This window comes from Alosa sapidissima, chromosome 10 (assembly GCF_018492685.1).
Source record: "Alosa sapidissima isolate fAloSap1 chromosome 10, fAloSap1.pri, whole genome shotgun sequence".
NCBI classification, from domain to species: domain Eukaryota; kingdom Metazoa; phylum Chordata; class Actinopteri; order Clupeiformes; family Clupeidae; genus Alosa; species Alosa sapidissima.
Window position 1 is genome coordinate 1,431,502 of NC_055966.1, and position 25,232 is coordinate 1,456,733.

At 40.0% G+C, this 25,232-nt stretch overlaps 1 protein-coding gene across 1 annotated transcript in view; it reads right to left on the reverse strand.

Annotated features, from left to right (window-relative positions):
- The window catches only part of nphs1 (NPHS1 adhesion molecule, nephrin), a 156,389-nt gene that overhangs the window by 21,480 nt on the left and 109,677 nt on the right, over positions 1-25,232 (reverse strand). Inside the window, exons 16-19 of the mRNA XM_042107343.1 lie at positions 18,884-19,024; positions 18,252-18,373; positions 2,574-2,733; positions 466-622 (exon numbers count right to left, since the gene is read on the reverse strand). Of these exons, the coding sequence (XP_041963277.1) occupies positions 466-622; positions 2,574-2,733; positions 18,252-18,373; positions 18,884-19,024 (580 nt within the window). The remainder of the gene's footprint in view (positions 1-465; positions 623-2,573; positions 2,734-18,251; positions 18,374-18,883; positions 19,025-25,232) is intronic.

The window sequence follows — 25,232 nt, forward strand, 5'->3', positions numbered from 1 at the left end:
ATAGTTTCACTTTGCCTTTGAGTTCAAATAATAGGTGAGTGCAGAATGCATGTAGTCACAAACAGGTTTCAGTAAAGCAAGGTTTTGTGGAATCCCTGTGTTCTATGCACGGTTTCGCATGCAAACAGATTCCTTCAAATGCTCCGCTGACTGGCAAAATACAGATGCGCTGTTTGAAGTTGTACTGCTTGTTGTTAAAGGGAATGACAGATTTCACTTTCATTGGTTGAAAGGATGTTACGCCCAAAACACACCCATGACTGATTAAGAAACAGAAGAACAACCTTTTTGAACAATATGCACAACGTTTAATAACAAAACCACCTTGAATGTGAACTGGACAGCCCCCTAAATGTAGTTAAGCTTTTTGCCACTGACCATGTGTTTTATACCATCAAAAGACATGTAAGTGATTTTGAATTAGTTTAGATTATGCATGTTGAAACAAAGAGAATACATCCCTACCTGGGATTGCTGAAATCCATGATCATTCCATTCTTGGCCCAGTTGAAATGAACCTTGGGTATGCCTTCTGCTTGACATGCTATATCCACTGTGCTGACACCATCACCACGACTTGCAACCTTATTCCACTGAGGCCCCTTCTTCAAGTGTGGTTTAACTATCAGGTATTGACATTAAATTAAATACTTTGTTAAAATTAAGATATAAAAACAAAAATATCCTTAGCCTTACAAATTCAAATAAACACAATACAGACAAGATATAGTCCAACACATCAGTAAGGAGTTTGCATACACTTGGAGAGGAGATTAAACAAAATGTGGCCTTGGAAATTTTGAACAGCCCCATTTTCCCTCAACATACACCAATGTATTTTTCACCTAGATCTATTTTTTGAACACAGAGTACTGTCAGTATGGAAAACAATCAGTTCTACCTAGCTAAAGTTGCTGCAGCCAAAAGCTAGAGCCAGGCAGCTACAGTGCTACACTCTGGGGGCATGAACATGGGGGCAAATTAACATGCCCTCAGAACATGCCTCTCCTTTAAGGCTGCATGATTTTGGGGGGAAATATAGCTGTGTTTTTTTTTGACAGGTATTGTAGATCCAAGTTTGGTCACTTCTAATTGGCGAAAGTGCCTAGTGCATGAGGTGCACAGCACCTGTTACATGAGCTTCACTGTCTGTCACACAAGGAGAATGGCATTAATCTAGATAGATTAACAATTGGGACAGAGTTTGGGGCTGTTTGCCGAAGATCCTGACACTAACTTCATAATACTGATGCCTATAATTCCAAATTATAATTAATGACACAATAGACTGGTACTGAGTATGTATCTGTTTCTCATCAGCTTTGTCTGTGAATCTATCCTGTTGTGTTTCCTGCAAACAAACTAATTGTTTAATGATATCTTCAAGGGATTTTTCAACTAAAATTTATCTCATAATTATATGTAGTCCACTATTGCCTTTTAATAATAATATTTTTTTATTTAGTTTTATTTAGTTTTCTCCAACTTTTGCACATCTCCATAGAACTTTTTATTTATTATTTTTGATTTCTCCTCCATCTACCCATGTCCTTGATTGCCTAGCCTTTCTGCCCCCCCCCCACCCCCATCCCCAACACACACACAAAAAACACACACACTTACATCATCACTGTCATCACCTCACATACATACAGCACACTGCTTGCTACAGTAAGCCTCCTCTACTTGCTGCACATTGCCCCCCCCTCCCTACATACACAGCACATTGTCTTCAGGATCTTCTTCAACACACATCCTCTACATACTTACAGCACACTGCCCCCACCTACCCACACACACACACACACACCACACACACAGTCACTGCTACACTCCCCTCCCGCCCACACACACATCTTCATCACTCACATACATCATACATACAGTAATCTGCTTGCAATAGTAAGTCCCTTCACCATACTTGCAGTACACTGCCCCCCCCCCCCCCCCCCCCCTCTCCCCTACATACACAGCACATTATTTCATGAGGAAGCTTCTCCAACACACATATTGCACACTGCCCTCTCCCCACATACACAGCACACTATCCCACCATCTCCCTTGTCATCCCCCCAACACACACACCAAGACCCCTGGCAGTTGGGTTAGCCCCTTGAGCCGTGGATCTGCCCAAGGTTTCTTCCTTGGTAAGGGAGTTTTTCCTTGCCCCTGTTGCTCTTGGGTGCTCCTTGTTGGTGCCCCCCCCCCCCTCCCCAATTCCAATCCTCCCCCACCTTTCTTATGCAGCCCTTGCCACTTAATCTACTAAACCCCTCTTCTACTGCACCCCCCCACTTTGCACAAATAGGCTGACACCAGACATAATTTCACTGCATTTCTTACTTCCAGTAACTATATGCATGTGACAATAAACTTCCTTGTATCCTTGTAATTATTGATTATTGTGTTGTATATATTGCCATGTCATGAGAACAGCCAAATATCACACCAGTGCCGCTAGTACTATATTAGGCAGGCATACATATCAATAGTCATTACCATCATGGTACTACCTCTAAAATATGCTCCCTATTTTTACATATGACATATACAGTTAGTAATGCGAATCTTACAATAAACAATGAGTTTGACTTCTGCTACTGCAGGAGGACTGATTCCATTGTCGACATTGCACTGGTAAGTTCCAGTGTGGGCACGAGTAACGTCAAATAGGGTCAGCCATCCAGTTGTACCATCTTCATGCTGAGATTCTAGGTCTATCTCTCCATCTCCCTGCATCAAACACACACACACACGGTAACACTTTACGGTAAGGGTACATGACAGTGTTTCCTCTAGATTTTCTTTTAACAGTGGGGGCAACTTTTTAACTGTTCAGCCATTCCAACTGTCAGTTATCCGCCAACTGTTTCCTCTGCCCACAACTGTTTCAAAATAAGTCCTCACTAGTTAGCTAAGTAACACTGTTAGCATAGTTAGCTTTGTAGATAAGTTAACTTTCATAATACTGTTAGCATAGTTAGCTAATTAGCAACATTAGTTAAAATTAACTTCAGCCATTCCAACTGTCAGTTATCATCAAAGTTATCTACCTATACACAGCCATTAAACTATCTGTCTATCAACATCCATTAACCCTCTATACCCCATAGCGGCCGCCGACGGCCTTTCTATATTCTCCTGTAACGGCCGCGGCCAGTCACAATTCTTAAAGAGATATCTGCTACAGTATAAACTTCGTACATGAAATAATAAAGCGTTAGTGGAACACCAGACTTTTAATTTGACACACTTAAATGGCTAGGTCGCTATTGACATTTCACTGGTATTTTTGAGTTTAGCCTACACACACTGACTGATCGGCTGAGGACTTACGTTGCCTCTGGAGTTATGGCTTCTAACAAGTGTCCACGTCTTTTCTCATTAGATGAGATGTGCACCATCATGTTTTGATGTCAGTGACGATCATATTGGTGTAAGAAAATTACAAAAAAAAACATGAAAATGTAATATATTTAACGTTAGCATCCTCCCGTTTGTCATGACTAACTTAGCTGCCTGCCATTCGTATGGCTGTCACTGTGAAAGTCAGTTTGAGTTTAGCTAGCACCAGCAAAATATAGACATAATTCAGTGTCAATAAAGAATTATAAAAACAAAGGCTGAGCCAGATTTGGCAAAAGTAGCAGGTGTAGTATGATCCTAGGGAGACCTTAGATGTGTGGAGTAATTTTGAAAGTACTAGATTCATAAAGCTTGAAGCTACTTGAACTTGTTCCCCCTTAAAAATAGACTGAGCCAGATGTTGCCAAACTAGCAGGTGTAGTATGCTTCTTGGGAGACTGTAGATATGTGATGTGATTTTTTTCCCTCAATAAAAATATATTATAAATAGGCAGTCAGCTTTTACATAATTCACAGGTGTAGTATAGGGAGGAGATATAGATGTGTGGAGTGATTTTGGAAGCACTAGACTCAATAGGCGTGAAGCTATTTAATTTTGTCCCCAACAAAAATATTGTAGCGCCGGTGGATGTACATGTCTGATGTTGAGTGAGTGTCTCCCAGAATGCAGTGCGAGTGAATGCTATAATGTGTAATGTCGGTTATAGTAGTTGTATTTGCATTTACCATGTTGTGTATTTGTTAGCGTGTTAGTCTCTACGGTTGTACCTCATGTGTTTATCCCCGTATTGATGTGTGTGGTAAACCCTTATTGTGTGTTACATGTGCGGCTGAGACTACCCGTGTTGCCCTATGTAGTTGTCTGTGTTTTGCATTGATGCCTGTTCCAATAAATGGCCGTCCTGACCAAAGATGATTCTTGTCTGTGGGTTAGATCGCTACAATATATTATAAATAGGCCGAGACAGTTTTTCCCAAATTAGCAGGTGTAGTGTGTTGTTGTGGAGACCCTACAGTACTGTAGATGTGTGTAGTGATTTTGGAAGCACTAAGCTTAATAACAGTGAAGCTATTAATTTTTTACCCAAATAAAAATATATTATACATAGGCCAGCCAGCTTTTCCATAATTAGGAAGTGTAGTATGTTGATATGGAGGCCCTAGATGTGTGGAGTGATTTGGGAAGCATTTCAATAACAGTGAAGCTGTTTAAAAGTATCTTTGTATCCACTTTAGGTTTTGCACTTTGTAGACCAGGGGTCTCAAACTCCCGGCCCAATTCCGGCCCGCGACCTAATGTCAAAATAATAATGTAGTTCGGCCCTTGAGGATATTTTTAATTGCGACAAACAACAACACTGGTTAAAATAGACGATAGATCCACGTACGGTGACAAATCCCATGTGTACTCATCCAGAGCTTCGATTCAAGCCCAAATTCGCTGCACAGTTTTCAAGAAATACTTGTATTACACGCAAGAAACAAGAAGACGTGCATTTGTTTGTAATTATGCGGAAGCAATGCTGGCCATAGTTTTGCACAAATGGAAGCAGAAATAGGCCTACACCAAGTCTTGGGTAGGCTATGTTATTCACCTATTCTGATTCTGAAGGAGAATATCTGCCTTTTGGAGATTATGATCGCTCGTCTATTGACAGTGATAGTCACGGTGCATCTGTGAATTAAGGTGCGTCTTTGCGTGCATACGACGGTGTCCATGCTTATTTCGACCCTCTGCCCAACATAGCTGGAGGTGGCAGCGGTAATTGTGATGATAGTGTCCGTAATGGACGTGGTACAGACAACAGGGGTAGTAAAAATAGGGCTCTGAAGAACTACAAAGTCACCCACGATAGGAACTGATTTGACCAGGCTACTTTATTGTAGGCCCAGGGCTCTCAAGTTTTGAGGACAGGCAAGAGTGACATTCCCCGTCGACAATCACCCCCCCCCCCCCCCTCCCACACTGCCATTGGAGTCGAGCGCTCTAACCACCGAGCTAAAAGCCCAGGCTTCCAACTCAGCGGTTAGAAGCGTTCTTAAGGTTAGGAGTGTGAGGATTTACACGTGCAACTAGCATCACCAGCTAGCATACACCAGCTCCAGGTCAGTTACCAGTTGATTCAATATTAGTTGTGCAGAAATATAGCCCGTCTTATACACACCAATTGAATTGAAATAGAAATTGTAAAGATTTGTATTTTTTGTAATTATTCCATATTTAGTGTAGTCATATCAGAACCTGAAGTAGCCTACAATCCAAATGCAAGCATGAAACTTCAGAGTATTACCTTTCATTTGAGGCCAATATTATGCTTATGTGGGGTTCATATGCAGTAAGCATTTGATTGCCAGTATGCATTTTGGATAACCCAAAGTCCTATGGGGAGTTTTCACAGGGCATTTTACCAAATGCATGACCATACCTTGGCAAACTAGATGTACCGCAGAGCGGTACAAAATATGACCGCCGCCCAGTCCAGCACATTTTTTCCACAAAAAGAAATCACGCTGAAAGGCCTATATGATTCTGTCTCACTAAATTGCATTATCCACACTCAATTCTCACTGATATCTGCTAGACAACAAGTACCAAAACATGATTAGTTCATAGATTTCACATGTAAAATTTATTTTATTTATAATTAATTTAACCCCACCTCCATCTTGCCTGTTCATAATTCTGAGAAATTCTTGATTGTTTGTGTTATGTTTATGTTATGTGTGTGGGTGTGAGTGTGTGTGTGTGTGTGTGTGTGTGCGTGCTTGTGTGTGTGCCAGTGTATGTGCCTGTGCATGCAAGCGTACATATGTCTACTGTGTGAGTATGTGTCATACGTATGATTACTGTGAATGTGTGTGTGTGTGTGTGTGTATCTGTTTGTGCACATGTGTGCACATGAAATGGGTTAACATGACCCCTGGAGGCAAACATACGGAAAAAAATGGTCATCCTAGGCCCTACAGTTCTCAACATATTCATAGAGAACTGTGTCTGCCCTACCCTCCTTTCGGGGGGTCCAGTCCAGCGGGGGGGCTACAGATCAAAACGAAAAATGACGGTTCCATGCTATCCATGTGGGGGTACATGCCCACCAAGTTTTGTGTCAGCCAGAGATATTGTGATGAAAACACCTAATTTTTTGCTTTTTAATTTTTAACTAGGTGGCGCTATACATGAAATAAGTGGTAATGGCATGGGTTGACATGCCCCCTTAAGACCAACATACATAAAAAAGGTGGACCTCCTAGGCCCTACGGTTCTCGAGATATTCACAGAAAACTGTCTCCAGCCACCTACAGGCCAGTTGGTGTATAGTAACATAAATTAATTTATTGTGTGGCCCCCCATGAACGGAATTCCACAAAACTTGGCGTGCATACAGAGGGTGTCATAATGATCCTACACTTCCAATTTCGTGCAGTTTTGACTATGTTAGGTCACAGATAACTGCGATTACAACACCTCATTTTTACTTTTTTGTGTTTAACTAGGTGGCGGGTTTAACTAGGTTTTGTGTCCAGTCCAGCGGGGGGGCTAAAGATCAAAACGAAAAACGATGTTTCCATGCTATCCATGTGGGGTTACATGCCCACCAAGTTTTGTGTACCCCGGTCTTTCAGTGTCCCGAGAATCATTGACGGAAATTTGGCTTCGCTGCGCGGCGGTCATAATAATGGTCTAAAGTACTCATTTTGTCATTCTATATTGATCTACTTTTGCACACAGCATGACAAGACCTAATGCTAGATCTCAAGTCATATCAAGTCAAGACCTAGAGGGCTGAAATGTGGTCAGTTCAAAGATGCTTGTTATCCGATAGAAAAATAAAAGAATAATCTAGCCTTTGTAACTTTGTGACAGTACATCACACAGTTATTATGACCGCCGCGCAGTGCCGCATGCCCAAATTTCCGTCAATGATTCCCGGGACACTGAAAGACTGGGGTACACGAAACTTGGTGGGCATGTAACCCCACATGGATAGCATGGAACCATCGTTTTTCGTTTTGATCTTTAGCCCCCCCGCTGGACTGGACCCCCCGAAAGGAGGGTAGGGCAGACACAGTTTTCTGTGAATATCTCGAAAACCGTCGGGTTTAGGAGGACCATTTTTTTTGTATGTTGATCTCAAGGGGCCATGTCAACCCATTCCATAACCACTCATTTAATGTATAGCGCCACCTAGTTAAACACAAAAAAGTAAAAATGAGGTGTTGTAATTGAAGGTATCTGTGACCTAACATAGTCAAAACTGCACGGAATTAAAAGTGTAGGATCATTATGACACCCTCTGTATGCACGCCAAGTTTTGTGGAATTCTGTTCATGGGGGGCCACACAATAAATGAATTTATGTTACTATACACCAACTGGCCTGTAGGTGGCCGGAGACAGTTTTCTGTGAATATCTCGAGAACCGTAGGGCCTAGGAGGTCCACCTTTTTTATGTATGTTGGTCTTAAGGGGGCATGTCAACCCATCCCATTACCACTTATTTCATGTATAGCGCCACCTAGTTAAAAATTAAAAAGCAAAAAAAATAGGTGTTTTCATCACAATATCTCTGGCTGACAAGGTCAAAACTGCACGACATTAAAAGTGTAGGATCATTATGACACCCTCCGAATGCATGCCAAGTTTTGTGTACTTTCGTTCATGGGGGGCCTTACAATAAAATAATTTATGTGTACATTTAGTGACGTACACCAACAAGGATTCCCGGGACACTGAAAGACCGGGGTACACAAAACTTGGTGGGCATGTACCCCCACATGGATAGCATGGAACCGTCATTTTTCGTATTGATCTGTAGCCCCCCCGCTGGACTGGACCCCCCGAAAGGAGGGTAGGGCAGACACAGTTCTCTGTGAATATCTTGAGAACTGTAGGGCCTAGGATGACCATTTTTTTCAGATGTTTGCCTCCAGGGGTCATGTTAACCCATTTCATGTGCACACATGTGCACAAACAGATACACAAACACACACACATACATTCACAGTAATCATACGTATGACACATACTCACACAGTAGACATATGTACATACGCAGGCACACACACAAGCACGCACGCGCACACACACACACACACACACACACACACACACACACACACACACACACCCACACACATAACATAGACATAACACAAACAATCAAGAATTTCTCAGAATTATGAACAGGCAAGATGGAGGTGGGGTTGTATAAAATGAATTTTACATGTGAAATCTATGAACTAATCATGTTTAGGTACTTGTTGTCTAGCAGATACCAGTGAGAATTGAGTGTGGATAATGCAATTTAGTGAGACAGTTAGAATCATATAGGCCTTTCAGCGTGATTTCTTTTTGTGGAAAAAATGTGCTGGACTGGGCGGCGGTCATATTTTGTACCGCTCCACGGTACATCTAGTTCTAATTGTTTTCCAAAAGTGTCTCAGCCTTCCAAAAGAGAGCAGACGTTTGATTATTGGCTAAAGTATGTAGGAGCAATGCCCTCCTAAGTCAAAATGGGGCAAAAGTATAATTTATAATTGCTCAGATTTGCAAAAGAAATGATTTGACACATGGCACTGACAATTCAATAAAGGGCCTTTTCACCACCTCTGAGCATCCACTAACCTAGACCTTTTAGGGGGCTTTCCTCTCAGGGTGAATGAAAGGATGCTTAATTGCTTTTTACCCGATATTTTTGAATACAGATGCAATGATTAATGCATCCATGGCCAGGATATAATTATATAATATGACGTGATTTTAAAAGTGACCTATAACAATAGGCTATGCAATACACTTTAATTTGTTTAGTTCTAATAAAATGATTAAGCCTATTTGGAGAGAGAGATGTTTAGAATGTGACAATATGTCAGTCATCGTGTGAACGAAAGTATGACTAGGCATAGGCTACTTGTTCTGAGCAAGTGTTGTCAATGAACAGGCTGTGAAACTGTTGGCTAAGTTACAGACAGTCATGAACAACTGATGCTAATTATCTGGGAAACATTCTCTATAGCAGCAGTCACGTTGTCATTGTTTGTGTCAAACAAGTTGTGGATTTGTTGTAACATTAAAAGATGACTTACTCTGTGCTGAAACCATGAACTGATGCTCGAAGCTCCAAGGTGAACAAAACTTGGAAGAAGTAGGTAACAGGTTCACGTTCAACAATTCCAGGATACGCGTTTTTCATTGGTTGTTGCGTTAAATCTTACCCAGATACAATACAGTTATTTTCTGATTGGCTATTGTGTAGCCCCTCTCGTTATTTTTGATTGGCTTATAAGTGGCAGGCTCAACTCCAGGGGAGACGCGCTTGATTCCTGCCGGTTCCATAGTGAGAGTGGCGCAGCCAGAGACATTTTGGGCGCTGCCACAGTATATTAAATATATAGGCCTAAATAGTTTTTCTGCGTGAGAAATACAATGTGTGGCGGGAGAGCGTGACAAAAGACTGAAATGAGTCACTGTCACGCTCAATGCGTGACACTTGAGAGCCCTGTAAAGGCCTATAATAACGGTTTGTGGTTATAGTATTAGTTTACTTTTGTTGGTTTACATCTTAGGCCTACTGTTAATTTGTTATGTGGGTAATATGACAGAAAAAGAATAAACCTGCTCAAATATGTTCAACATCCAGTATTTACTGGAAGGTGCTGAATTTAAGGTGCATACCATCCAGTGGCAAATTAAATGGGTAAATGTACCCCCTTCATAAACTTTGGTTTATACTCAAAGATTTTTACATTTACAGTAGGACTTCTATCTATAACTATCTCTGACCACTTTCAAGTCTTTTGAAATTTTGATGTTAAAATCCATGTTGTTTTTCTAACCCTGGCGCCTAAAGTTTGCCAGGTTTAAATAAGTTATGAGAGGAACATATTTTTATTTGGTGTGAAACACACATACCTGTTTTTATGCGTTTTGTTTGTTTTTATCATTTGTATTAATATTTATTTTGCACTTGCAGTTTTGTGTAGTATTTGAGAAAAAACATTGCATTTTCAGAAATAGCCGTTCTTTTTTTGCATTATTCTTTAACACTGACGTGGCCCTCCAATCAGATGACGTTGGCAGAAGTGGCCCCCAGCTCATTTGAGTTTGAGACCCCTTTTGTAGACGGCCCCATGTCGCTCGGCTGAAAGCAGAATGCTTACAGGGATGCATTTTATTTATCCACATATTTACACGGTTCTTTCGGATGAAAACCGGGTTGTAGCTTGTTGTCTACCGTACTACGGTTAGATAGAGCTGCCTATTGACGTTATAACACATCCATAACATAGGCTAATGCGATCATAACACATCAGTGAATTTGCAGGACGGCTACTTTGAGAGGCTGCACTTTCTAATGCATAGCCTACATGGAACAAGTTTCTCCTTACCCTAGCACCTACTAACTGTGTTATTTTTACTGTGTTATATTTACTCGTGGTCTCCCCTCTGCATTCACTCATAAGTTCTCCTCATTTCAAAAGACTGTAAAAAATCCTGTAAGATTCTGGTCAACGATGTTCATCCATTCATCGCCTGAAAGTTCGGTCGAATCCATCTTGCTTGGACTTAGCGAGTTACTATGTAACGTTAGCTGACTGGTGGGGAGACCGCCACACACAATAATTCTAAATAAAACGTTCTCCCCTGCACAGAAAAAAATCCGATGTACCTTACAAAATGAATGTAAAACAAATTATGTGAATGAGTTACACAATTTATGAAATTCTAGTAAGGTCACTGAAGGCAACTGAAAAGTGATGACAAGCAAGCTCACTAATGGAGACAGTGATATCTATGGTAGTGAAGCAAAACAAAAAGTTGGTGAAGCAGTCTGATTCACTGTAATTCTCTGTTCCACCGCGGGTAGCCGATAGCGCTGTTGTCAATCACATAATTGATTTCAGGAAAACAGCTTGTGTTAGTGACTGTATTTCTGTGTCAAAGGACTAAAATTGGGATTATTGTAAGATTTTTTTTTGTTTTGTTTTTTCCTTTTGTTTTGGTGAAGCACTGCACCTGTAGTCTTAGGTATGAGCTACTCCAGGCGCGTAACTGAAGTGTTCCGTTCGCGTAGCGTCTGCTGCAACAATTAGCTGGCACTATAATCAATGGAAGTAGCTACACCAGACCTGATAGCGGCGCATACGTTCAAAAAAATAGACCATTCATTTAAAATGGATTTTACGCGTCGCGAACGGAACGCTTCAGTTGCGTGCCTGGTGTAGCCCATACCTATAGAGGCCTCCTCTGCTGGGCATGTGAATTACACATGTAAATATCATCACAATCATGATATCCACTATTTTGTAAAGTTTTAGATCAATCCATCAAAGCATTGAAAGTTGTTGGCACATTTCCTGCTTGCTTAGGTGGTGGAAATATGCCAGGCAGGCCCATTGGGTGTCTGGATGTCATCATAATCACAATATCTATTAACCTGAGAAGTTTAAGACCATTCATTCAATTTCTGGCACATTTCCTGCTTGGCCAGATGGTGGCGCTATGCTAGGCATGTGAATTACACATGTGAATATCATCACAATCATGATATCCAATATTTAAGCAGAGGTGGAAAGTAACGAAATACATTTACTCACGTTACTGTATTGAGTAGTTTTTCCTGTGTATTTTGTATTTTTTAAGTAGTTTATAAAATCAGTATTTTAAATTTTACTTGATTACATTTTGAGTGAAGTATTGTACTTCACTACATCAAAAATCCCATCCGTTACTTGAGTAAAAAAAAAAAGTTAAGACTAACGAAAACAGAAAGGGAGAGAAAAAAGCGCCCTAAACCACTAGCCTAGTGATAATGATCAGCATGTAGCCTACAACAGGACATTAATCAAGCTGGCGCCATGCAGTCTTTCTGAAAGTAATGGAGATGGAGCTGGATCACGAAATACATCAGATTACATGTGTAGCCTATAACCTATGAAAGTGTATTTTCCGCTAGGCTATTTCAATTGGTTGTCTCAGTTCATTTTAGCACTAATGATTGCGAAGATATTTAAGCAAACACCATGGGATTTCGTGTTTTGACGTTTGTGCTCTCCTTTCTTTGGAAAGAAGTTTATTAGCAGTTGTTTCCCCTTATTTTGATGTCTCTCTTTCCTGTTTTGGCCTTTGTTTTTAGTAACCTGACTTGGCTTTCTTGGAGAAAGACATTGCACCAGCAGCACAACAATTAGCGGTCCACTACTAGCGATGCTCAACTAAATAAACAAAAGATAGACTAGCCTACCTTATGAATCGTGCAGGCGGACTAAACCATTTAGCTCTCTAGCAAGGGAGAGTGAGAGTGACCTTACAGTTTTCACTGTGTTTTGTATACAAAATCCAGTCTGTCAAACTTTAAATTTCGTCTGACATTCATTTTGACATTTAATTTGGAAGTTAAAATATTCAGGTAAAATAAATATATGGTGGAAATAAGTATTGAACGCTTAAATTTTCTTTTCAGTAATTAGCCTAAACTTCCAGTGAGTCTATTCAAAATTTTCACCACACATTATATTAACACACATATAAAAAATCCAAACATAAGAGTTATGTGTATTAAAGTGGAATGACACAAGAAAAAAGGATTGAACGTGCCTACTGAAATTTCTTCAATACTTTGTGGAAAAGCCTTTGTTTGTAAAGACAGCTTCAAGATATTTCCTGTAGGCTTTGACAAAACGTATTAGTCGCAGTATCAGGTGATTTTGGCCCATTGTTCTAAACAGATTCCAGGGGTCCCTCTTGTGAATCCTGATCTTTAGCTACTTCCAGAACTGTTTAATTGAATTTAATTGAATTGGCTGCCTTCGAGTCTTTCTGGAGCTTTCTCCGAGTGGTCCTTGGCTCTTGGAATTGACTATCCTTCTGACTCCCTGGTCAGAAATATTGCGAGGAGATCCTGTGCATGGCCGGTTGATGATGCAGTGATGTTTCTTCTACTTGCAGATAATGGCTCCCATGCTGCTTACTGGAAGATTCTGAAGTCTTGAAATAAATGCATCTGTAACCAGTTTCATTGATATGTTTTGCAACAATAAGGTTGCAAAGGTCTTGGGAGAGCTTTTTGCTTTTATCCATCATGAAATGTTTCCTGTGTGACACCTTGGTAATGAAAAACATTTTTATAGCCCATCAATATGTAGGCTACTAACCAAGCTTATATTAATTTGCACAGATAGAAAGGATAACTACTCTCTAACTACTTACAGATTCCAGCTCGTTCCTTCCCTTTCCTTAGTGCTTTTTCTTAGCGTGTTCAATACTTTTTCCCTGTGTTATTCCACTTCATTACACATGACTCTACTTATGGAGTTGTTTGGATTTTTTATTTGTGGATTACCTGAGTTATTACTAATGCCTGGTGAAAATGTTGTGCCCCCCGTATTCCACTTTTCAAGGGCCCTCTCCTCAACATTGGCCTGCCTGCCTCAGCTGCCTGTGAGGGGCTTTTCAGTTGTGCTGGATTACTGTTCACTGCAAAGCGACCCAAGGATAAGTGCAACTAACTTTGAAAATCAACTACTGCTCATCAATCACTACTGCTCAACATCATTCATTTTCACATACAGAGCAACACTGGCTTGATTGGCTGTGTTCGAGTGTTCTCGTCGCTACTCTTTCATCGTATCTCGTATTAGCGCCTCTACTGGAGTGGTAGTATAATCAGTCAAACTATGATGAGCCTGTATGGCTCTGGGCCTCATAACCGTGGCTGTGAAACGAGTCAAACAGTTCGCTAGGTTCTCCGGGCCTCGTAACCGTGGCTGCCACACGAGTCAAACAGTTCGCTAGGTTCTCGGCAAGTTGTAATCAACCGATCACATAAGCCTTTCTAGTGCAAACTAGATGCTTATGTTCATGGAAATTTTATCGATGGGAAAGTATTATATCACATACCTACAAATACACATAGGCCTAATGTTATCTTAGTAGTCATGTTAAATAAATGCTTAGAAGTGAATGACTATAGGCTGCAGGCTGTCACGAGGAGACAGAATGAGACCGAATGTAACCGTGCAACAACCGCTGTAGCCTACCCTTTATCTTGCCTTGGTTCTCGGCAAGTTTGATTCATACCAGCCTTGTTAGTGCATCGTAGCCTATTATTTGTTCATGGCAATTCACACATTATCGATGGGGAAGTAGGCCTACATCTCATATTAGCCTACACGTCATATTATCTTAAAGTTATAAAGTTAAATGTTAGAGAAGTGAATGTTGCTTAGCCTCACGAAGACCGTGCCAGGCTGAACGAGACTGTAATCTAGTGTAGGTCAATATGAGTGTGTAGCCTATGTCAGCTAATTTCAGAGACATGGAGAGCATGACATTTGCAGCTTGAGGCTACATGTCTTGGAGCGATATGGCAGGGGAAGTAACGCGCGATATAACCCCCCCCCCCCGTTGCGCGAACCGGTGACCGAATCTATTAACTCGGTAGGCCAACCAACGACCGTCCGGTTGAACCGACTTGCGTATAAGAGTCGGTTGTCCCATCACTATCAGTTAAGGCATTGCCAATTTCTGGCACATTTCCTGCTTTGCCAGGTGGTGGCGCAATGCCAGGCATGCCCATTGGGTGTCAGATATTACGATTATAATTATATCCAATTAACCTGAGAAGTTTCAGACCATTCATTTAATGCACTGTGACTTTATGACACATTGCCTGATTATGTGGCGAGATATTAAAATCATAAAAAAATCATCTTGGCATCATGTTTGCCAAATTTCACATGAATCTGACAAATCATCTACGAGGAGTATGTTAAAATTGATCATGTGACATCAGTGTAATTGTCATTCTTTCTGTTGCTAATTGGTGGCGCTATGCCAAATATGCATTATGGGCATGTGAATATCATCATTACCATGGTATACTTGACATTAATTGGATCAACCTAGGAAAATGCCCATAACGCACAAAATCCCAATACCTCATTTCCTGTTGGGCATGGTTAATGCATTGTACATATGAAAGTTGTTCATCTTGGGGAGATACATACACCTACCAAATTTGGTGTGTGTAGCTGAAAGTATGTCATCTACTGGATGAGTCACATAAGGGTATCGCCCTGAGTATCGGGCGCTACAAATGACATGTGTACCAAATTTCCTGCGCTTTCGACCATGGCAACCAAAAAAAGGTCCCAAAAAAAGTGAATAAGAGAAAGAACAATAATCCTTACAAAAACAATAGGGCTTCCCGGCTCGTCCCAGCTCTGCACTGTCAGTGCTCGGGCCCTAATGACAGAACCTGTAATGATGGTTTTGTCAAGTTCAAGTTCAAATTTATTATCATGTACTCATAAAAAAGCATTAATCAGCATTGCAATTCCTTGTGCTCAAGAGTCCATTCAATTTCAAGAATACATTTAAAAAATACTATAAAAAATAGGATGGAGAGAGAAGGAGGAAGAGGGTAAAAAAGAATCCAAAAAAGTGCCATTATGTGGTGATTTTCAAGGATGGTTCAGCATCCTGCTGATTTGCGGGAAGAAACTATACCTTCATCTGCTGGTACGGGTCCTTATGCTCTTGTATCGTCTGCCAGAAGGCAGGAGGGTGAAAAGACAGTGGTTGGGATGACTGGGGTCAGAGACTATACGCTTGGCCTTTCTTCTGCAGTTCTGGCTGTAGAGGTCCTGGATGGATGGTAACTCAGTCCTTGTAATGCGCTGTGCTGATCTGACAACTCTTTGTAGCGATTTTCGATCCTGGGCAGTGCTGTTACCATACCATGTTGTTATGCCACCAGTCAGAATGCTCTCTATTGTACCGCGGTAAAAATATTTTGTTGCCAAATTTCCAGACGGTGCAGAAAGAAGAGCCGCTATCTAGCTGTCTTTGTGACCACACCAATATGATGTGTCTAGCTCAGATCCTCACTGATGTTTATACCCAGGAATCTGAAGCTTTTGACTCTCTCCACAGCTGCACTCCCGATGTGAAAGGTGTGTGTTCTTCTCCCTGCAGTCGTCTGTAATCCACTATCAGCTCCTTGGTTTATGTTACATTGAGCAGCAGACTGTTATCCCGACACCAAGATGTCATTGTTGCCACCTCTGCTCAGTAGGCAGACTCATCACCATTCTTGATGCAGCTGATTATGGTGGTGTCATCAGCAAATTTAATGATGGTGTTGGAGTGGTTAGTGGCTGCACAATCATATGTGAACAGTGAGTACAACAGGGGGCTTAACACAACCCTGTGGAACACCAGTGCTGAGTGTTAGACTGGAGGAGGTGATGTTACCTAGCCGTACTGCCTTTGGCCTGCCTGTTAGGAAGTTTAGTATCCAGCTGCACATCGAGGGACTGATGTTCAAGTCTTGCAGTTTCATGATGAGCCTAGATGGTAATATGGTGTTGAAGGCGGAGCTGAAGTTGATAAAGAGCATCCGTACGTACATGTTGTTCTGATCCAAGTGAGAGAGAGCAGTATTCAAGGCCAAAGCTACAGCATCATCTGTAGACCTGTTAGACCTATAAGCAAACTGGAGTGGGTCTAATGCAGTAGACAGACAGAATGTAATGTGGTCTTTGACTAACCTCTCAAAGCACTTCATCACAACAGAGGTCAGAGTGACCGGGCAGTAATCATTTAGACAGCTCGCTGATGGTTTCTTAGGGACTGGGATGATGGTGGCCCTCTTAAAGCATGTGGGGACGACAGACTGTAGCAGTGAGAGGTTGAAGATGTCTGAATACCGCTGCCAGTTCAGAAGCACAGGCCTTAAGAACACGCCCCGGGATGTTGTCAGGTCCTGGAGGTTTATGTGCATTCACTCTTCTGAAGGATTTGCACACATCTGTCACAGATACCTGAAAAGGGCAGCAGTCTTGCTCTAACAGTACCTCTGACCTGGTGGGTGTCCCAAACCGGGCATAGAAAGAGTTCAGCTCCTCTGCAAGAAAGACAGAGGTCGCATCTGCTCTGTGGCTCTTTCCTTTGTAGTCAGTGATGATCCTTAACCCACTTCACATATCCCTGGTGTTGGATCCCGTGTAATATGACTCCACTTTTTCTCTGTACTGTCTCTTGGCCAATTTAATGGATTTTCTTAGTTCATAACGGGCTATTTTGTACTCACTAGGGTTACCAGAATGATAGGCTGCTGTTAGGGCTTTGAGTGCTGAAGAGACCTCTCCATTCCCCCATGGTTTCTGATTAGGAAAAGTCCATACAGTCACTCGCGGTACAACATCGTCTATACATTTGCAAATGTAGTCTGATACCATTTCAGTGTATCCACCAGATGCCACCATTTCAGACATTTTCTTCCTCTGTCCCCTGACTTTGTTGGATTCACCTGTGTTTCATTTTGTCCTACTATTTTGGTTGGGTATATAAACACTGCCTTATTGTTCAGTCTTTCAGTGTTTCAGTTCTTGAGTCTGCTACCTAGTGTTACACAATGTCTCAATGTTTGTATTGTATGTTTGTTTTCTTTGAATCACATGTACCATCATAAATTATCTTAGATCAAATGTAGGACGCTACCACTGCCCCTAGTGTAGTGTATTTGCCTTGTGCATAGAATTGCATACTATGGACTTGCTGTGTGCCTGTCTTACATTGTTGGTCTAGGTAATTACAAACAGCTGTGAGAGACTGGACCATACATCCTTGGCTTAGCATTGGCGGAGTGCAAGACTGTGCGCGCTAGTTTTCATTTGGAAACGCTGTTCACATACTCTGCATTTTGAAGCATGGTGAAGTGTTTGTAAAAAAAAGATCTTATTTACAAAGGTTAGTTGGGCTATAACATTATATGCAGGCCTAAATAAGCATGGAAAGAGAATATACTTAATTTTTCTATACAATTGATTCTGAATATATCTTATTAACTACAATTAACCTAAACTGTAGTTACAACTTACAAGCCAACTCCAGGAGAACATTCCGGCGGATACAGGATTGGCTTCTACTTCACAAAGCAGATCTATGGTTCCACCAATGTCCACATACACAATATTTGATTTCATTCTGATCCTTGGTGCATCTGGAGATCAAACAAGAAAAGATACTGAATGTCAAGTCACCCTAACTCTACTGGTACACTACTCAGATAGTTTTCATTGTGAGATTACAATGCATCACCAAAAGAGGATTGTTATACCTATTTTAAGTCAAATTTATCAGGATAGGCCTAATAATAATTAGGTAACACTTTGCTTCAAGGTATCTACATAAGAGTGAAATGACACTGTCATGACACATGAACCCAAACCCTAACTCTAACCATAATGAAACCGAATATAACTTAATGACAGAAGCGTTATGGCATGAACGTATTTATAATGTTTATGATATGTTCATGACAGTGTCACGTCACTCTTATGTAGATACCTTCAAGTAAAGTGTAACCAATACTAATTCTGAAGAGCACTGTAACTTGTAAAGCTGTTACAGGTTAGAAATTACTTATAACCACTAACAGTACCTTTAACATTTCATCTCTCCTTATTCTGAATAATGGTAAAAACTGTTTATCTTCTACCATTGTACTCACAGGAAATATGTAGGTAGATTTGAGTATGGTTCTGCCCCTCGTCATTTGAACATTCAATGGCATACACTCCTGCATCATGTCTTGTCACATTTTTGATCTTAAGCACAAAATCATCATCCCAGCTGTATCGAAAGTCAATCTCTGAAAACAGAACAGCTTTAGTAAATTCTTATAACTAGAAAATAATAACACAGAAATTTCCCATAACATCCCAATCAGACAGGGCAGTTTTTACAATGAGAGACATCTTTTTCCATCTGTTTTGAGCAGCAAGTGCTATGTCCACTGAGTATGTGCCCAGGACTCCTCATGTTTTAAATGTCATTTTTGATAAACTGTTTGATAAACAGTTCTCCAAGCAAATGTGTAATTTGGCTAATTTAATTAAAATAATTAAATTTACTTATTTTTTTTGCTCCCTATAGTTATCTATTGTCCCGAGACCCTCTATCATATTTCAGATGGAACAAATTGCAAGAATTACTCAAATTAGATTTTTGTGTCACTAGACCAATTCAAGGGTATGATTGATGATATGGCTGTTGTACAATGTTCTTGCTTTGACTAATATTTAGACCTTTTATATCATTATTATTATTTATACATACATATCCCCCTTATTCTTTTCTTTCTATTCTGTTATTTTGATTATTGTTGTTGTATGTTTTGTAACTCAGGGCATTGCTGTAAAAGTGCTTGATGCTCAGTCAATTTAAACTCAATCCCTGAATAAAAAACGGTTGATGATGATGATATGTATGGGGAATGATCCCCCAGCCTGCTAAGGACTGTGGATAGACTTTAAGACACACTGGCATGCCCAGTCACGCCCACAGCAGATCATAAAGCACCTGTGTTGGCGTGCAATCACTGATTGTTTGATCTCTACTATTACGGTACCGTGTGAGGTTGTGAGTAAGAAAGATTTGTGTGGGTTTCAGTATTGTATCCGCTTACCTGTGTAAGTTTGGACATTCATTGGTATCACATAGGGTTCTGGTTATGAGCAGTACCATCTCCTTGTGGGTGTGTTAAAGAGTTACCCGTACATATGAAATATGTAACAGTGGAGAGAAAAAAAACCATCTCAATAAAAATGCTTTTATTGGCTGTTTGGCTGCATGCATCTGAGTCAGTGCACCACCATGCATAGTAGTTGGCCTAGTGGTACTAGCCTTTTAGAATGTTTTGGGGTTGTAAAGGTTTGAGAACTCATGTATAAGGCTACTGTTTGATTTGAAGGGTTGAGACTGAAAGCACATGACAGTTTCAGGTGAGCACATGAAAGTTTTACGTGAGCACATGAAACTAAACTTTAGATTTTTATTTTGCTCAAGTCCCTTTTAGGGGCTCTGTACATATTATATTAGTAGTGTGTGCAATGAATGTCCTACACTGGGAAGCATTATAGTTTGATACTGCAGCTGAAGTCAGACTTGAAGAAGAATGTGTCTGCTCCCCTGTTCCATTTTTAAACAGCCATTTCATTACTGATAAGTTGATTACATTTCTATATTAACATGTTCTATTAAAGAAAAGATAGAAAATAACTATTTGTGTGTGCTGTAAAGTGGTTAAAAGAAATGAAATCGGAATCGGCTAAAATCGGTATTGGTCCAAATAATTTCAATCGGTGCATCTCTAATGATGAGCACTGTCTCATGCTATTTTTTTTAAAGACATCCCCTTTTTATCAACCTGCCTTGATTAAACGCACGCAAATCAAAAGTGAATAAAAAGGACTTAAAACTGAATGGGAGAATATCATGGCCCAATGCCCATATAGTGCCATATCTATAACATATATATTTTTCAAAATGTACTACAATATACACTATAATTACAGTGCATGAAAATGCACTGTACTGTTCTTCCTAGGCAACTTCTTATTATAGTGCATGAAAATGCACTGTACTTTTCTTCCTAGGCAACAACTTATTTTTACAGTGTATGAAAATGCACTGTACTGTTCTTCCTAGGCAACTTATTACAGTGCATGAAAATGCACCGTACTGTTCTTCCAAGGCAACAACAACAACAACTTATTACAGTGCATGAAAATGCACTGTACTGTTCTTCCTAGGCAACAACAACAACTTCTTCTTATTACAGTGCATGAAAATGCACTGTACTGTTCTTCCTAGGCAACTTCAACAACTTCTTCTTCCGCTTACCACTTTTTCCGTACGCAATTTCTCTTGAACAGTTTAACTTAGAAACTCCGTTCAAACTTTGTAACGTAGGTCTTCAAACGGACCAAGCTGCTATGTCTTTTCAACTTTTCAACTTTTATACTTTTTAAACTATTAAAGAAAAACTTTTTAAAAATCCCCATAGACTTAACATTGCCGATTGTGACATCATAATACGGCCGTTAAGCAATTAGAATCCTATGGCAGGTGTTCAGGCCACCTGCAGCCTCAGGCTTTAAGCATACAATCTGGGTCAATTAAGACTACAGATCCTATTCAACTGTTTCCTCTGCCCAAAACTGTTTCAAAATAAAAGTCCTCACTACAATAATCCACTGTTAAACAATGTAACCCATTAAACTACTGAACTTTTTACATTCAACTTTTAAACGGTCTACTTTTAAACTATCATTAAACTATCTATCTATTAAACTAGCTGTCTATCAACAACTTTTAAACTATCTACATTCAACTTTTAAACTATATACATTCACTAGCTGTCTATCAACAACTTTTAACTTGTCATCAACTGTCAACACTTTTCATCAACTATGACTCCTACCCACTGTAGCTAGTTAGCATGGTTAACAAAGTTAGCATGTTAGCATTGCTAGCATTGTTAGCATTTTTAGCAAAACTGCTAAAAATGATTAGCTAGGTTAGCTAAGTCACATGGTTAGCATAGTTACCATGCTAACATGTTAGCATGCTAGTTAACATTTTTAGCAAAACTAAAAATAATTAGCTAAGTTAGCTAAGTAACATGGTTAACATAGTTAACATGCTAGTTAGCATAGTTAGCACAACTACTAAAAATGATAAGCTTGGTTAACTAAGTCACATGGTTAACATAGTTAGCATTGCTAGCATAGTTAACATGTTTAGCAAAACTGCTAGAAAATGTTTAGCAAAACTGCTAGAAAATGTTAGTTAAGTTAGCTAAGTAGCATGGTTAGCATGTTAGCATTGCTAGCACTACTATAAAACATTAGCTAAGTAGAATGGTTAGCAGAATTACAAATCTTAGCATAACTGCTAGCAAACATTAGAGCCATTCCAACTTTCAGTTATCGTCAAATATATACCTATACACAGCCATTAAACTGATTGAATATCAACATTCATTAAACTGCTAGAAAACGTTGGCTAAGTTAGCTAAGTAGCATGGTTAGCATGTTAGCATTGCTAGCACTGCTATAAAACATTAGCTAAGTAGCATGGTTAGCATAGTTAAAAATCTTAGCATAACTGCTAGCAAACATTAGAGCCATTCCAACTTTCAGTTATCGTCAAATATCTACCTATACACAGCCATTAAACTATTTGAATATCAACATTCATTCAACTTCCAGTCTGTCAACAACTTTTAAACTATTTACCTTCAACTTTTAAACGGTCTACTTTTAAACTATCATTAAACTATCTATTAAACTAGCTGTCTATCAACAACTTTTAAACTATCTACTGCCTATCAACAACTTTTAAACTATCTACATTCAGCTTTTAAACAGTCTACTTTTAAACTATCAACTTGTATTAAGCTATGCAACCACCATGTCTATCCTAGCATCACCGTAGTAACCATCTCTGTATTATCTGTTTTAACTATACATGATATTTTACATCACAACTTTAGCATTTTCATGCACTGGTAATTCCTTGGAATTGCATTTCTAGTTATTATTATTCCGCTTACCACTTTTTCCGTACGCAATTTCTCTTGAACAGTTTAAAGGAGCCGTATGTAAGAAAAATATTTCAATTAATCATAAAATGGCCCTGATATTTCACTAGACATGAAGAAATCATGTTCATTTCAAATACTTATATCACTGACAACAGTAGTCCGGCCAGGATATTCGTCATTTAAAAAGTGAAGTTGCAGCCCTCAACTGATGTTGATGTTGTGTTTTGTCATGTCATGTTGTGTTTTGGCCTGATGCGCCACCCTCCACCTATCTACTAATCACGAAGTCAGTAGTGTTTCGCCATCCGGGTTGGCAACCTCGAGTCAGGGGGGAGGGGGAGGGGATACACCGCTATTCAGTATTTTGAAAGTGATTGCAGTACCAGTTTTGGCCACAATCTTACATATGGTTCCTTTAACTTAGAAACTTCATTCAAACTTTGTAACGTAGGTATTAAAACGGACAAAGCTGCTATGTCTTTTCAACTTTGAAACTTTTTAAACTATTAAAGAAAAACTTTTTAAAAATCCCCATAGACTTAACATTGCCGATTATGACATCATAATACAGCCATTAAGCAATTAGAATCCTATGGCAGGTGTTCAGGCCACCTGCAGCCTCAGGCTTTAAGCATACAATCTGGGTCAATTAAGACTACACATCCTATTCAACTGTTTCCTCTGCCCAAAACTGTTTCAAAATAAAAGTCCTTACTACAATAATCCACTGTTAAACAATGTAACCCATTAAACTACTGAACTTTTTACATTCAACTTTTAAACGGTCTACTTTTAAACTATCATTAAACTATCTATCTATTAAACTAGCTGTCTATCAACAACTTTTAAACTATCTACCTTCAACTTTTAAACGGTCTACTTGTAAACTATCATTAAACTATCTATCTATTAAACTAGCTGTCTATCAACAACTTGTAAACTATACATTCAACTTTTAAATGGTCTACTTTTAAACTATCATTAAACTATCTATCTATCAACGACTTTTAAACTATCTACATTCAACTTTTAAACAGTCTACTTTTAAACTATCAACTTTTATTAAGCTATGCAACCACCATGTCTGTTCTAGCATCACCGCAATAACTAGCTCTGTATTATCTATTTTAACTATACATGATATTTTACATCACAACTTTTGCATTTTCATGCACTGGTAATTCCTTGGGAATTGCGTTTCTAGTTACAGTGCATGAAAATGCACTGTACTGTTCTTCCTAGGCAACTTATTATTATTCCGCTTACCACTTTTTCCGTCCGCAATTTCTCTTGAACAGTTTAACTTAGAAACTTCATTCAAACTTTGTAACGTAGGTCTTCAAACAGATCGGGTTGCTATGTCTTTTCAACTTTGAAACTTTTATACTTTTTAAACTATTAAAGAAAAACTTTAAAAATCCCCATAGACTTAACCCTCTAGGCGCCACAGGCGACTATAGTCGACAAGATGCGGTACTGAATAAAACGGCCGATTTAGTCAAATAGGGTGTCATATTTCGTTCGACTTCCACTCCACTAGATGGCAGACATGTCATACGTCATCCCCGAGTCGAAAAAAGGACACGCTTTAAACAAAAGTTTCTAGCTACAAGCGCATTGAATCAGTGCATGAAATACCGGAGCTAGTGTGCGTGTGAGCCACTTTGTCAGAGCGATATTGTCAACGTCAGCGAGTATTTGCATTAGATTATCGTCTAATGGCATCAAAAAAGTTTACCTGAAATGAAGTGTTGGGTCTTCTATTCGCGGACCCTGATTCTGAAGGGGAATATCTGCCTTCAGAAAATTACGGTGATTCGTTTAGTGAGGCTTCAGATGCGTCCCTGCCTTGCAATGATGCAGCTGGACAAAGTGAGAGTTTACTCCATAGTTTAGCTTACACCAAGCACAAACGTTGAATCGTTTGCCCAATGTCACTGGTGGGAATAATGTTTCACGGGTTCGGAGTGTTCATCGGGAAGTTAGCAGGGTGTTAGTGGTGTGGCGAACGAGGCTGGAGGTAGCCTAATATCCATAGCGCTAGCTTCTGTCTTCTGAACGTGTGCCTCTCCACAATCGCGGCGACAGTAACGTGGTGGAGCCTTTGTCTAATGCCACTGGGTATGTTAGACGAGGTCGAAGTGCTCATAGGACAGTTAGGGGGGAACGTAGTGGCAGTGTGGGGAGTCGCAATGAGAATGACAGTAGGCCTAGTCCGAGCTGCGCAAATTCTCTCCACTCGGCGCGCGCGAGGCAGATCTGGCCATGCTGCTCGCATGGTGGAGGTGGTGACACGCTCTCTCCCTCTCCCACACACACACACACATTAGGTCATGCATAGTCTATCACAAGATGATGGGAATGCCGGCCCTTTATGGATAGGGATAGGGAGTCATTATCTCTACAGCTAAAGGCCTGCTACATAAAAAAAAAAAGTCAGCCATTTAGTAATGATTTACACTGTTGATTT